Source organism: Myotis brandtii, unplaced genomic scaffold, assembly GCF_000412655.1.
Source record: "Myotis brandtii unplaced genomic scaffold, ASM41265v1 scaffold64, whole genome shotgun sequence".
In the NCBI taxonomy this organism is placed as follows: Eukaryota; Metazoa; Chordata; class Mammalia; order Chiroptera; family Vespertilionidae; genus Myotis; species Myotis brandtii.
Genome location: NW_005370460.1, coordinates 3787942 through 3804485, shown reverse-complemented (window position 1 = coordinate 3804485; position 16544 = coordinate 3787942). Strand labels below are relative to the sequence as shown.

General features: G+C 37.4%; 1 protein-coding gene across 1 annotated transcript in view; it reads right to left on the bottom strand.

The window, feature by feature from the left end:
• The window catches only part of DCAF6 (DDB1 and CUL4 associated factor 6), a 74445-nt gene that overhangs the window by 17306 nt on the left and 40595 nt on the right, over nucleotides 1-16544 (bottom strand). Inside the window, exons 13-14 of the mRNA XM_014528529.1 lie at nucleotides 14678-14737; nucleotides 3335-3452 (exon numbers count right to left, since the gene is read on the bottom strand). Coding sequence (XP_014384015.1) covers nucleotides 3335-3452; nucleotides 14678-14737 — 178 coding nt within the window. The remainder of the gene's footprint in view (nucleotides 1-3334; nucleotides 3453-14677; nucleotides 14738-16544) is intronic.

The following is a 16544-nucleotide window of genomic DNA, read 5'->3' as shown; positions in this document are numbered from 1 at the left end:
TTGTGTTTTTCTGTAAATTCTGAATTCTTTTTTGCAATTAATATGTATTTCTTTTTAACCAGAAAAAAGTATATAGTCACTTGGGTAAAGAGAAACTAATGTCGTATTTCACTGAGAAAACTATGACACAGGCATAAATAAAATGCTCATGTATAATAGTTATGATTAAAACATCATGGCACTGATGTAGGAATTGAGAGCCATTAGTGGAAAAGACAAAGTAACCAAGTAAGTAAATTTAGCATGTGTTAATATGGCATTTTAAATCACAGAGAAATGAAGAGATTGCTCAATAAATGGGACTGGGACAAAGGAACAACCATGTGGAAAAATTAAGCTATAGCTCTATAGCACACTTTATGGAGAAATAAGTTATCGAAGGGCTAAACATATAATTTTTGATATAAAATCATAGAAATTAAGAGGAAAACAAGAAAGCTTTCTCCCTAATCCTGGGAAGGACAGGCTTTTCTAGGCATGCGCTCACAGGCTGTAACCGAGAGCAAAACCACCATAAAAAACTGTGACACAACCAACTGGGGGAAATATCTGCAACAAAGGAAAGTCAATGGTATCACCCCACTTACTCCTGTAAGAAATAAACACCTTTTCTAATTCAAGAAGAAAAAGACAAATACCGCACAAGGAAACTGCCAAGGATCTGAAAGGCAGTTTACAAAAGATGGTACTTGAGCTAAGGATTCTTTAGGGCTCGTCAATGTGCTGAGTGCTATGGACTTTTTCTGCGTGGTCTCACTAACTCTACAAGCACCTCTGAAGTGGGTTCTACTAAATATGCCCATTTTCAGGTGAGAAAACTGGAGTCCAAGCTCTTAGTCCATGGGCTCTACTGCCTCATTTGTCCTCAAAGAAACTAAACTAAGAGTAGGACGCTGTGTGGCAGAGATGAAAAAGACTGCATCCTTCCTTGAATTTTTTTTTTTACAATGAATATTGAATACTCTCATAATCAGAAAAAAGCTAATTACTTCTTTGATAAAGAAATAAGAAACTGGTGAGTAAGAGAATATAATTCACGGTCAGTTTTTAGAGACGGAAAAGTTCAAAAGAAGAGGGACTGAACCTTTTTTTCTTAAAAAAAAAAAAAGTGCTCAGATGAGATTCTTTATAAGAAACCAGCCCTTCTGTCCAGAATCATGAGAATAGAAAAGACAAACAGAATAAGGATGATAATCTTCTGTGATCTTAAATTATATATTAAGAGAAAGGGCCAGAGATATCCTAATTTTAAAAAGCAGAGGTCAAATGCTAGGGCTCATAAAGAAATTCTATTGACTGCACCTTCAAATACATATCCAGAATCCAGTCTCCTCTTACTGCCTCCCCTGTGCCGTCTGCCCAAGACACCAGTGCCTCTCACCTTGCTAGTGCCACAGCCTGTTCTCTGATCTCCCATCTCTACGGATAGCCTATGTCTACACAGCAACCAGATATCCTCTATCTTTCAAATGTCCTCCTCATTTACTCAGCTGACCTTTTCTGCCACTGCTCTCTCCTTTGGTCACTCCACTCTGGCTACACATCTAAGCTTCTCTTACAGATCCTTACACATAGTAGGTCTGCTCCTGCAGAGCCTTGTGCTGGCTTTCTCTCTGCTCGTCCCCAAGCTGTGCACAGCTCACTCCTCATCCTCCCAATGATGCTGTCCACCCTGTCAACCACCCTCATCTGCTCTCTTTTCTTCCAGAGCACTTAGTACTCTAATGTATTATACAATTCACTTATTTATTATGTATACTGTCTGTCTCCTCCACCTAGAATGTGAGTTCCTACAGGACAAAGGTTTTTTTTCCCCTATTTTTTCACTGATGCACTCCCCATGTCTATAATAGTGTCTGGAACATAGAAAGTATTCTATAATATTTGAATATACTACTTAAAGATTTTAATGTAAAGTACATACACACATAAACACAAATAGAAGCCAGTGAATTGGAATACATAAATATTAATATTATCATATGAACATATAATTAATTATATATTAAAATATATAACTACATTATATATTATTTATGCATATTATATATAATAACATATGTAACATAATAATTATATGGATATGCGATTAAGTATGTTAATATATTAATTATGTCAAATAATTAATATATTGGTTATTAAATGATTAATATAATTACTATATATAATATGTAGTTATGTTAATACATAATTAATGGTATATTAGGAAAGATCAAGTTACTTTTATATTAATCAATATTAAATAGCAATAGTAATAAATCTAAATAAAAATGTTGGAGGCACTCTGAAGCAGAAGGCCATGAGACAGTGGGAAAGAATATAAGAAGCCTACTAACTGATTTTTTTTAAAGAGTAAGATTTAACTAGGTTAATGGGAATAAACATAATCAGAAATATCATTAAAGAGAACCTATACAACCATTAAATAAATATAAAGCTCAACCTTACTAGTAACCAATTAAATAGAAACAAATGTTATTTTAAAATCAAATATTCAAGTTAAAAATAAATGAATATATTGAACATTGGTCCAGAGACAGCAAAATGTGTACTTTCATATGCTGCTAGTAAAACAGAATTATACAAGATTCTTTTGAAAGTAATTTGGCAATATCTTTGACCTATATATAGTTCATTTCTGGAAACATATCTCAAATCAGTATTCTTAAAGGTAGGAAAAAAGCCTGTAAACAAAGATATTCATTATAATCTTATTTAGTTAAATAAAAAGAGGATAAACAAATTCACTGCCCAATTAAAGAGAAATGATTAAGTGCACTGTAGTACATCTATTTGATGGGCTATATACAGGTAGTAAAAATAACATTTATGAAAGCTAAGTAGTAACGTGAATATTTATTATACAGTTAAGTCAAATAAATGCAGGGGAGAATTGAGTACATTCAACACGATTAAAATTATGACTTAAAACTCAAAACAAAAATCATACACACACACACACACACACACACACACACACACACAGGACCAAGACTACAAAAAGCTCCAAAATGCTAGGTTTATTATTTTTACACAAATGGTCTATAGGTGATTAATTCTTTTTATCTTTGGCATTTTCTATCAAAAGGAATATCCCAGAACTAGCAACATCAGCATCACCTGGGAAGTTTCTAGAATTGCAAATTCTCGGATCCCTCCTCATTCTGAATAAACTCTGAGTAGGGCCCAGTCCTCTGTTTTAACGAGCTCTCCAAGTGATTCTGAAGCACACATTATAGCAAAGCAAGGCACAAAGATGATGAAGTGCTGCAAATAATATCTAACAAAATCCTACAAAATGGCTAAGAACATCTTTACAAAAATATGAACTTACCATTCATCTGTAAAGTTCAGTTTTATTGTGCTTGTAGTTGTTCCTTCTGTGCTGTAGTGCAAACTTAAAACTGGTTCACCTGTCCCTGGTTTGGGGCTCAGCTTTTCATTATTGTTATCTGAAAATTGTGTTTAAAACATTTGAAAAAGTCTCTGAAACCAATAAAAGATGACATTTCCTAAAATTTATAAAACTTAAATTAGGTTGTCCTCATCATAATTCTCACATCTGTTATGGTTCTCACTTAAGTTCAAGGGCAAGTGTCATAGAAACACTCATATTCCAAAGCCGCACTGCATCCTGTTCTAGCCTTGTGTACATGACTCCCTTGGATTCAGATGGAAATCAGACACATTTGAGAACCACATTTCATCATTAGGGACTCAAAGAATATTAACATGCAATGACATACGTTATAAACTGGCACTTTTATTTAACAGAATGCTCACGATTTTCTACTTCAGTTGCTATAGCATCAATAGGAACTACCATGGGCTCCTTCAGAAACAGTGAGAGGATGCAAGGGCTCCAAAAGGAAATTCTTTCAAATTCAAAGACATAATCTGGGGGAGGAGGGAGAAAATCTCCGGTGCTTTGTAATCTTCTAAAACTCTCTGTTATTAGAACATATGTTTTGGTATTTCATCTCCTCCTCCTGGCTATTTTGTAAGGAATTTGATCACTAAATTAGAGAAATGGGAATTTCCCCTTAAGAGTCTATAGGTGATTTCCATGACATACTTCTATTACAAAGAACAAAATATTTATAAAATGGCAAATAAAATCAAGAAACCCTACAGAAATTGATATAGATCACTTCAAAGCCACCCTCCCAAATATGGATATTCAAGTGCAAAATTAAATAGGGCTTTAAACTTTTTCCTTTTTATGATGAATAGCAGCTTAGGGGAGCATTAAAATACATAGGGAATATAAATTGCTATGTAATCAAACATGTACCATTTCTGCCAGTGCCTGCAGAAAGAAAACTCTTCTGTGATATAACTGTTTTCTTGATACCAGTTCGAGGAGTGATATAACAGTATACAAATAAGCTTTGTCTTGTAAGATAACAAAAACAGTAACAACTTAACAAAACCCAAACTACTTAGGCTCTGTGGTCCTGAGGTCCACTTTATAATAAAGGACTTCTGTCTTTTCGAATTCTGCTGGAAAACACTAGCACACTTAAGAGAGAATCTCAGAGACTCTCTGTCTAGCTTTCATAATGAGAAAGAACAAGTCACAAGACTTCTAAACAGAAGCGGAGGAAGGAAAGAGATTCTCTCCAAGAGCTGAGAAATCAAGCTGATAACACTATCTTTACCTTTGTCTCATGAGAAGTCCTCTCTGATAACATCAATTACTATTTGAAAATTAATGTGTAAATGAATTCTAAAGCTGAATTCCCAAATGATAAAATCACTGTACTACTGGTGCTATGACTTCTGTCCTTGATATAAACAGCACTGGAAATAAATTAACAATCCCTTACAACGTCCAAAGATTCGTTATCACACTATTTTATAGGAGGTATTTTGCCAAATGACATTTTGATAAAATAATGAAGAGACCTTTAGCTTACATAAAATTACCAAGAATGGGACTTTTAAAACATCTCTCCTGCCCTTGATGATCTCTGAAAATTTTGATGTTTGTTAGTCACTTGTCCACACAGTTTTCCTTTACTCTCTAGTTCTGTTGCTGAAATTCTGGTCTCACTGCTGCCAAAGGCATGGTCTTTAGGCATCTGGAGTTGGTGAGGACAGCGAAAGACTACTCTCAGGAAAACTAAGCAGCAGAATGGGGCTGGTTCTTTCATTATCTCACAACATTTTATAAAGTGCTTTGCTGTTTATTTTCATCTTAAAGCAAAGAAGGAATAAAAAGAAAACCCATGCAGGTGTGAGAGAACTGCAGGACTAAATTTCCTAGACCCACCTTGGTTAGGAAGCCTTGGGAAATTTAAATGCTACATCAAAGCTTTCCTGTAGAGTTAGGAGGAGTTTTAGATTCGCATGCTATGACTACAGGAATATAGTAAGCAGAGAGCTATCAAGAGGTCAGGATGGTGCAAAAATACCTTATTTAAATAGACAGGACCCACCACCACCCAAAGCAAAAAGCTCTCCGAGATGGCCACTGTTAACTAAAACCTTCTTCCTGAGGGTATCTACTATAGAGCTACCCTCTACTCTCTCATGAACATAATCTATATACTGTAAGTCATGTCAAACACAGTAGTACTCATTTAATTTATAAAATGACTACAGTTGACGTAAGTTGTTGGGAACTCAGCAGTCTGTGTAAAATTGTCCCCTCACTATCTAGGCAGAATGCACTCCTCTGTCAGCTACAAAACTTCAGACCCCCGAATCCAGGCATCTCCCTGTAGACCACAAGTAGTCAGGGTGTCTCTGGGCCGAAACACTACACAGCACAGAACCCAGTTTCTCCAAGCGAGGTATGAGTGGGAGGGTCTCTCCGAGGCCCTTGCCTGTTCCATCCTGCTCTTCCCAGTTCAATGCTCCTCAGCTTGATCATTACAATCTATTAGGTTGAGTTTTCTCAGAAATAGAGTTCCCTGGCTTACTAGTAAATTCATTCATAATTTCTTTCTGATAAAGTACATATTTTAAGCTACAAATGTCTAAGAAAAATCTGCTTTAAAGAACAGAAATATTACATTTGTTTTATATCTACTGTATTTGAAAAAAATATTTATAACCATTTTAGTTTTCCCTAATTTGCTCTATTTGTTAGAAGTTGGATCAACACGTTCTAAAAACGTTAATACTGAAAGCCTTGCTTACATAATGCAGATATATACTACTTACGACTTCTGCTAAACAGGTAGAGATTTAATTTAAGAGACATAAGGTTAGAGCTTCACCTCAACACACAAACGACACTATACAAGGCACCATCATGACAGTAAGTAAACACACTGACTACTCATGTCTCAGGAAAAAGATGTATTCTTTTTTCAACCTTTGTAGCACCTGTCACCATCTCCACTTTCCAGATGATGAAACTTTTCTCTAGTTACCTAGTTTCCTGCAATATGAAGTTCCTACTTACTAAACTGACTACAAAGTAGAAGATAGGAGTGCTTGAATAAATAACTATTTTGATTCAGAAATATCAACTGTTACTGCTGTTATTCCTCAGAGGGCTGTGTAACCCATTAATTCAGCAACACTACTATAACTGATCACGTCCTGGTGCCACGCTGTGACTCTGGCGCCGGAGTACTGGACAACTGAAGCATCTTCTTCCGGGACACTTAGAGACCTCACTGTTTCTTACTCCTCTAAAGACACCAGAGGAGAATAAGTAACTAGAGTGCACTCAGCACAAAGGCAGTGCAGTGGGGAAGTCACTTTGACCTTGTCTGACACTGCTAAGTCTTCAGGAGCCATTCTATATTACTTAGTGACTACAGTTATGAAAAACAACCTATGACATTAGTAGCTCAGCATGCTCTCAATCAAGGCAAATGACACCTAATTAAAATACAGTGGGGCCTTGACTTACAAGTGTCCCAACTAACGAGTTTTTTGAGATACCAGCTGTCTCTCGGCCAATTTTTTGCATTGAGTTGATAGAGTAATTTGAGTTAACGAGCTCCTTAATGAGCTCCTTAATGAGCTCGGTCTCAGAATGAATTAAACTCGTAAGTCAAGGCCCCACTGTACATGCTTCAGAAGCACAATAATCCTATATAATAAAAGGTCAATATGCAAATTGACCAAACACTATGCAAATTGACCAGTCACTATGACACGCACTGACCACCAGGGGGCAGATGCTCAATGCAGGAGCTGCCCCCTGGTGGTCAGTGCACTCCCACAGGGGGAGCGCCGTTCAGCAAGAAGCCGGGCTCACAGCTGGCAAGCGCAGCAGCGGGGGCGGGAGCCTCTCCTGCCTCCGTGGCAGTCAGACATCCCCCGAGGGCTCCTGGACTGCGAGATGGCACAGGCCAGGCTGAGTGACCACCACCCCCCATGTGCATGAATTCCATGCACCGGGCCTCTAGTAACCACATAAAAATCAAGACAATGTATGTCCTGGAAAGACTTCATTTTTCAGGGTTAGAGGTGAATAGACAATATCATAAGATTCTTGACAAATTTAAAGATCTCTTCCAGAAATGGTACAAAAGCCCTTTTGTCAGGCGAATGCATTGGCTCAGAAAGAAATTTCAATATGGGCTGGAATATAATTTGAAAGCAACTTATTTCAACTTTAATTGTTTAATTAGGTATCTTCCAAGCCTTTCACAAAAGAACCACAAATTAACTTTTTTTTGGTAATGCATGTTTTCAAACCATTTAATCTGTGCATTTCTACTATGAGATTATATTCACTTGTGGTTCTAAACACACATGCTCAAAGACATACCAAAAAAATTAAGTGTGCTAACAGTAGTACACAATATACTATTTAGAAACTAGGCTTGTATATCCTGTTTATTCTACATCCTAAATATTTCTTCAATCGCTTCACCTCTCTCCTACTTTACTTCTATCATCGGGTCAGAATCTATTACCAGGAGGACCTCCTACGTGAGTTAGTCTCTAGTCTAGACAATTCTCCCTACTTGTGTGGAACAAACCAGACCAGGCTACACTTCATAATACACACCCTCCATTAGCTTCCTGATGTTCTTAATATAAAATCCAAAACCTGAAAATGTCCAAAAGATCCTTCCCCATCTGGGTCCTCCCCCTCTCTTGATACCATGGCAAGCTCCGACCACACCGGTTGCTTCCAGTCATCAAATGTGGTTATCGGTTATATCAGGCCCTGCCCATGCTGTCCCTGCTCCCTTCACCTGACTTAGCCTGACCCTCTCTCAGGACTCAGCTGCTAGGCCCCTACCAGAAGACTCTTTCTTACTTGTTCCCCATTGAAATCTGCTATTTTCTCTTTATGACACTCATCACACTTACATTTATTTGTTCATCATCTGTCTTAATGATCACAGATGATGAGCAAAGCACAGTCGTAATGATTACAGATGCTGGAGCCAAGCTGTTTGGGTATAAATCACATCCCTAACACTTAGACCCATTTCCTGTGTGTGACCTTAGGCACACTTAGACTAGTTTCTTAACCTCTTTTTGCTTTAGTTTCTTCATCTGGAAAATGGGGATAATAACACTCCCTACTGTATGAGGTTGTAGTGAGGATTAAGTAAAGTAACCATACAAAAATTCCTCAAAGTAATATTTGGCACAAAAAAATGCTATAGAAGTATCTATGTTGTTGTTATTATTACAGTTAATTGACTCTCTTATTGTTAATAATAGTGTTATTGTTAATCAACTCTATATTCCAAGCTCATGAAGCATTAGCTTTATTCACTCGTGCGTCCTAGTGCCGAGCCCAGTACTTGCCACAGGTAGACAGGCATTTAAATATCAGCTGAATTAATGAAATAGACATTTACAAACATGGCCCACCACTTATTGCACTTGTCTTTACATATTTCTTGGCATTTTGGTTTCTTCTCCAATAAGATGAAGGTAGTATTAGCATTTATCTCATTAAATGAGAACAAATGCCATAATGTATATAAAATTATGAACACATTCAAAAACTCAAAAAATGTCAGTTATTTTTATCACAGACAATTCTGAGTTAAAAACAATTTAACTGGAGATATGCTGACTTGGTTAGCAGGCAAGTGGAGCAATAAGCATGTGCAGAAAAACTAAATAGGACTTAACTTCCAAGAGAACACACAGGGAGCCTGCTCTCTGAAAGTCCATGTCTCGCCACTTCATGTGACAAAAGACCTACATTAGGACCTGTTTTCGCCAAACCAAACGAAATCCAAAGAGGGTTTTTGCTTTTATGAAGAGAGCCACTGGCATTTGTTTTGCATGAGCCATGACAGAGGCAGCGTGCACCTGAGCAGCAAGGGGCCCCATGGTCCCGGAACCACACTCGGAGCCACACTGGGCAACTCTCACACCAAGCCGCCAGAGCTCTGCACTGTCTGTAGGCATCTGGGCTTTATCTCCATTGATTAGTGCTTCTCTGCTTTTACAATATGTTGGTATTATTTTAGGTTTTATGTATTATTTGGTATGATTTGGTCTGGAAACGCTACAAAACTTTTCCATATTAATTAATGGTAATTGCATCTTCATTTTATGCCATTTCAGTTTACGAAGACTTCATAGGAACCTCTTCTTTCAGAAAGCGGGGACCTGTGTATCTCTACCTGGACGTACCAGACTTAGGAGTTAGGGAGAAGGGACTGAGTTACTTCATTCTAAGCACCTAAGTGATGGTTAGTTCTGAGGAATACAGAAAATCTAGAGTGAAGTCTGATTTTACTCTTTTTCTCTACAATTTAAAATATAGTATCTATAGATAAATTCCAGTGTGATGAACACTGAACTTATATTTACCATTAACACAGCAGGCTTCAATTATTAGATATTTAGTTAATGAAGATGAGAATTGTCAGAGTGAATCTAATGGCTATCTAAAATATAATTTGATGCAATCTTGTCAAGATGATATTGCTAAAATAAAATTTCAATTTGGTGACAGGTCCAATTTTCCAATTTCCCACCCAATCTACCTAATAAAACTAGTAAATCTGTTTCACTGGTCTCTGATCATTCAAGTCTCTTTCTGTAAGTAAATATTTATTAACATCAAAAGAAGTCTGGCCTGGCCAGCGTACTTCAGTGGTTGAGTGTCAACCTATGAACCAGGAGGTCATGGTTTGATTCCTAGTTAGGGCACATGCCTGGATTGTGGCTTGATCCCCAGTGTGGGGCATGCAGGAGACAGCCGATGAATGATTCTCTCTTATCATTGATGTTTCTATCGCTCTCTCCCTCTCCCTTCCTCTCTGAAATCAATAAAAATATCTTTTTAAAAAAGAAGTCTGCTTATGTAAAATAGTACACCTAGTGGATAGTTAACATTTATATTTTTAAGCCTGTGAATTAGCATTCGTATCTCTTTAAACCTGGAATAGAAAGTGTCTGCCTATAGGCTTAAATTGTACACTTCATAGCATCACTGACTTCTGCTGAGGGATAGTCACCGTGATGAATACAAAACCACCTGCTTTAGTCATGGCTAAAATGTAAAATTCAGGCAAGTTATTTTCCTATACCCTCTCAAAAGTTAAATGTGAAGATCACAGTTTTCTTTTGCTGCTGTTGTTGTTTTAATAGAAGAAGGAGAAATTGCTGGCCTAAATATTTTTAAGAGGAAAAATTTGTTAGCTTTAATAATATAAATAGGCAAGATAAATAATGTCAGAAAAGGACTTTTTCCCATAGGCATAATTAGAGATATAAATAAAAACTACTCATTAAGGCATACTATTCAAACTAAACAAAACACACAACCGATATCATTGTTACCAAATGGATTTTCTAATTAGCTCAGAAGGGCTGTCAGTGTGTGTACACACAACCCTAACTTCGGAGAATACTAGAATATATTTTACAACAGGATTGAAACAATCTGCATGTTGTACACTTATTTTCTTACCATTTTGTTTCTTAAAAAAGTATTTTGATAAAAGAAAATAAGAACTGTGGAGAAAGTATGACTCTCAATATTTAGACTAAATATATTTTTGTTTCTAAAATGTTGTACTCTTGTTAAAAATTCAAGATAAATAAGCAAAAACAGTAATTGCAAACAACCAGTTCAATAATGTTTTCATAATTAATGAAAGAAAAACATTTTCTTTTCAGTGAAGTAAGCCATGAAAATTTTGAAAATTTTCATTAATAACATTTTTATCCTTGGTAATAACCTCAAATAAAGAAATATATTTATTACCATGGAAAATTAAATTAAAACATGTAAAAGCACCTGGGGTAAATTATCAATTAAAAATACATTAGTGTTTCTTTAAAAGAATGGCAATCTAAAATATGCTTAAACAACCATTAGTTAGAGATATATTCGGAAAGAAAACTTATTAAATCTACAACTTGTTCCATTCTACAGTTTTGAAACTCACCCCTCCCATTCCCCACCCCCCACCCGCAAATATTACATTTCCTCTATCTTTTCATTCCTAATTGAGCTTACTGAAAGAGTCACCTACAGACCAATGGCTCTACTTAAAAAAAAAAAATCTTTCTCCTCAAACCACTGCTCTTGGCTCCATGCCACCACCTCACTGGAGCTGCAATGCCAAAGCAATCGATAACCAGCCAACTGCCAGCGCCGGTGCTTCCCATGGCACCACTGACCAGATGCCCTTGACTTTGGAAATGGCACCCTTTCTGCCCCTCCTGTCTCTCTGATCACTCCTGCCCATCTCCGAGCTAGATTCTTTCTCTGCTTGCTCCTGCATAGACTCCTCTTTTCACTCACCCTCTTATCCTCAACAATCTCATCACTCCCACCTGGAAAGTGGCGATTCCTAGTTTTTATCTCCTCCTTAGACCTCTCTGGTGACGTCCAGAATCACATATCCATCCAACTGTCTATGAGATTGCTCCATGTGGAGATCCCAAGATACTTCAAACTCAACATATGGAGGAAATTGCGTGTCTCTTTTCCCTTATAAGGAGCTGCTCCCCTGAAATCTCTATCTTGGCTGATGGGATCACTATTTATCACCCTCTAAGACACCTGGATACCGTTCCTTTTTAAACTAAGCCGGTCTCAAAGTCCCGTTAATTCTGTTTCTTAAATATTTAAGAAATCTGTCGATTCTCATTTCCCACTACCACTGCCTCTGACTGGACGCCTCACCGCCTCTCACCTGGACTGATGCAACAGCCTCTTGGTCTTGCTGTTGCCAATTTTACTCCCTTCTTATTAGTCATTTAGAATGCTGCCAAAATGATCTTTCTAGTACATAAATCTGGTCATGTTTCTCCCAAGCTGAAATAATTTCTATAGCAGTTCACTGCTTAAAGAATTAATTCATGTATTCACTCATCTAATAAATAACTCATTGTGAATGTATAACAGATGTGGTGCTACACACTGAGTATATTATGAATAAAACAACATTTACAGAACATGCAGAAGCATGAAACAATCCCTAAAGTGTGTGATTACAAATGTTGACAAATGCAATGAAGAAAAATAGATCAAAGAGAAAGGGACGGTCCTGTCAGTTTTGAGAAAGTGCTATCTAAGTGTGGTTTGCTAAGTGGCTGAAGGGAACGCATTTTTGGTAGAGGGGAAAAGAAGGAATCTGAGAGGGAAAGAAGCACTGAAAGCAGCTTATTTGGCAAGAGCTTATCGGGTGAGGAAGAGTAACCTAAGATAAGGCTGGGGAGACAAGGGCCAGGTCATGTAGGGGCTCTGTAAGGACTCAGGTTGCTTTGAAGGACATAGGAACCAATTACAAAGTGTGAGGCAGATGAATGACGTGATTAGATTTACCTTTTTAAAAGTCCATTCTGGCTGTTGGGAGAGAACAGACTGTAGCCTGAGGGTCACCTGCATTAGTCCAGGTGAGAAAGACAGTGGGGGGAAGCTTAACTCTTACAGCAAAAGTTATCTGCAGGTAGTATAAGCCTGGAATGTGGAAGTCCCAGTACTTTAAAGGATGTAAAAGGCATTTAAAGGCCCAAGATTTAATTACTTGGCTCAACTGTCCATCATTAGCACATTTCTGCTCAGAGGACTTACTACTAAGTTGCACTGATGATGGTCTATCAGGGGTACAGCTTCTGGCAGACCTACTCAATATCTGACATTTCATACAACACCTCTACTTGTTTGACCAAAAGACATACATTGTCAACAACCCCCGAAACCTCTTGATTTCTGCCTCCGAAACAGTCTACCAAAGTAAATGGCATCGTCATTGATGCAAAAATCTGAGCATTGTCCTTTGTCTCTTTCCATCATATCCCGTATCATATGTAAATTAAGTACCAACTTAAATTGAATATGATATTTAATATAATTCCATGGAAATTATTCCATGTGACTTTATAGACTATGAAGCTGGCTACAAACTCTCTGGTAGTAACTAACATACTCTTCATATTCAGATATACTTACCAAAAAAATTACTTGATTAGAGAGCAGTTTTAAACAGTAGTAAAATTTAAAATGTAATGCCACTATAATTGTATTTAACCTCAAAGTAATTATTCTTCATTGTTAATACCACTACAATAAATATATAAAGTTAAGTATGCTTAATTTCTTAGTTTTTAAATTAATTTACCAATTCATTTATTCATTCTCAAGAACCGAAAAACTGCCCGGCCAGCATGGCTCAGTGTTTGAGAGTCGATCTATGACCCAGGAGGTCAAGATTCGATTCCCGGTCAGGGAACATGCCCAGGTTTGGGCTTGATCCCCAGTGTGGGGTGTGCAGGAGGCAGCCAATTAATAATTCGCTCTCATCGATGTTTCTCTCTCTCTCTCTCTCTCTCTCCCCCCCCCTCCTTTCTGAAATCAATAAAAGGTATCTTTTTAAAAATAAAAATCAGAACAGAAAAACCTGTAGCATAAAACCTACTTGTATAAACAATAATTTAAGATTAGAAGTACGGGAGTTTTCCAATTTGCTTTAAAATTAGTTTCTGAATATTTCTCCAAGGAGATAATTAAAATTAGATTTCCCACCAAATAGGTTCTTCAGCAATATTTCACTTTCCCAATACTGCTTGAGTGAGGCATCCTGCGTATGGAAACACTGAGCCAAGTAAGCTTACGGCTTTCGAGCTCAGTTTTTTATATGACTTTTTGAAAAATGTTTGTAACGACTATCTCATCAGGCTCTGCTCCAGGCTCTGAGGCTGACTCTGCACCTCTCCTGCTTCCAAAGTGCAGGCAGGAGGTGGAAGTCCTTTCCTTTCTGACTGTGGCTTTGGAGCCTCAGGACTGTAACTCATAACTGTATTCCTTACAGTTACAGCTATCCAGAGCTTACCCACCAGAAAGTGAGACATAAAGCCAAGTATCATGACTATAGCAATGTAGTAATATAGAGTACTACCATGTTTAAATAACCTTTTCTAAATTACCCACTAGGTAATATGCTAACCTCACATCCACAGTTCTACACAATTTTATGATAGATACCTAGAATAAAAAATGGATATACTTTATATCCATTATAGTACTGGTATAGGAAGAGAATTCAATTTGGCATAAAGGGCCAAAGGTAGAAATTAACATAGTTTACATAGAACATAATTTGTATAGGTCAAGAAGGCCCCTTGCACAGTACCACCTAGGGCAATTTAGCCCACAAATACTGACTCTTAAACCGTAATGGAAATGGAACACTCTGGAAAAGGAGAGAGGTTGGCCTATGCACTGCAATAGAACTATGGATGGCGGGCATAGCACATCTCCTGTTGCACGCACCCTGTTGCTCGTCAAGTGACATGGATCCGAGCTGTTTGTTAACCACAGAAGAAGGAGAATCTGAAACAAAAATGAGATTTCCACTTAAAAGTAAGCAGCAGACAACTGCACAGCAAGGTCATGATCATATCTAAGCTTAAGAAACAAATGACCAGGGTGGGGACAGAAGTAAGACTGCAGTGTGTTCCCCAGGCAGTGAGTAAGCAGGGCATGTGCTTAGGATATGTTATTCCAGGCAAGCAGGTAGCAACTCTGAGAATGAGCTGAGAAAGTACCCTTCTACTTTCATGCATATACCTTTAATCAAATTCACTCAGCGCAGGCAGAAGGGGCAAGGGAGATAAAACAGAAATGGCTAACTCTTCCACTAAACAGTAGACTTCTTGTCCTTCTTAACCCCTTTGCCAGCTCCTTAAGGTGAGTTTATTCTGGATTGGAGGATTCAAGCATGAAATGAGGTGCTCACTACACTTTGCTAGATGTTATTTGTTATACCGAGCTGAAAAGGAAGCTCAAGTGAAGATGTTAGACAAGAAAATGTTTATGAAAGAAATATTCAGTGAGGGCATTACTAATACAGAAATAGGTAACTTTAAAACTATGGGATGTATTGTGCATAGTACATCTGTACTCTGTAACATCAGGCTTCTTTGGGTGCCTGGTGGGGAAAGAAAGACAGGCAAGAAGGCGACTTAATGGTCTGGCTTCATGCTGTTCACCTTGGCTCCAAAAAGAACATTTTATTTTTTTCTTTGATACATTGAGTTTCTATGGAAGAATTTACTTTATAAATGAGCTCTACTGTTTGAAAAACACTGGTATAGAGGGGAGGCAGCATGATAAAATGGGAAGAGCAGTCGTCTGGAGTTAGTCATTTTTTATTCTATTCTGATTCTGATAATGAGCTCTGTGACATAGAACAAGTCACAACAATTTTAGGCCTAAGCTTCTCCTTTCCTCCTGGCCATCCTGGGGACCTGGTAACCTGGGGAATAGTGGGAGGTGGCTACTATTCCTGGCTTGGGTTCCAGTGTTCCAGGGGAGCTACAGGAAAAGGAAAAATATGGATAATAAGAACAGCTTTCCCTTAAATGTGAGAATGGTTCCCAGTTTCTAATCTCTTGAGCTCTAGTACTTAGCAAGTTCTGTTAAAAAAACAAAGATCTAGCATTGTGGCTGATCAATTCCCGTTCATGATGGCATCTGATGCCCCCTAAAGTAGATCTTCTGAGTTAAGAGTGTCCTTAACATGATAGCAGAGTTTTCCAATATATCCTGGATTCTCAGCAACTTTATATCACTTGACTATCTGTACATTTAAAAGTCTGAATCCTGCTGCTAGGACCACTTGTATCAACTTTAAATTGTCCACCTTCTGACATAATCGGTTTGCTCATACGTTTTTGTATTGCTAGATTTTGACAGAGCATGGCCACCATTTGAATAACAGCTTTACTTATCCTTACTTATCACCTCTTCATCAGAACATTCTGTTCAACAAATCTGTACCACACACACACAAAAGGAAGTAGGAATGACAGAACTTCAATCAGTTCCCTAACTCTTCATGCTTTCCTCTCCTTTACAAGACTGCTTCTCATTTATCCATTGCAGAGTTGGATACAATCCTATGTTGTTTTTGAAGAACAGATAAGTTGATTTTTACAGAAAAACAAAATTATATTCTTTGAAGAAAAACATAATAAAAATGAGAGTCAGTGAAATAAATATTGGAAAATCCTCCTAGAATGTCTCCTATGAAATGTTTTTCATCCCTTTGGATTCAGTATACATTTTATTGTGCTCTCATTTCATGATGAAGATCCTTATAAACTCTCCAAGCAATCTTTTTACAAATCTTTAATTT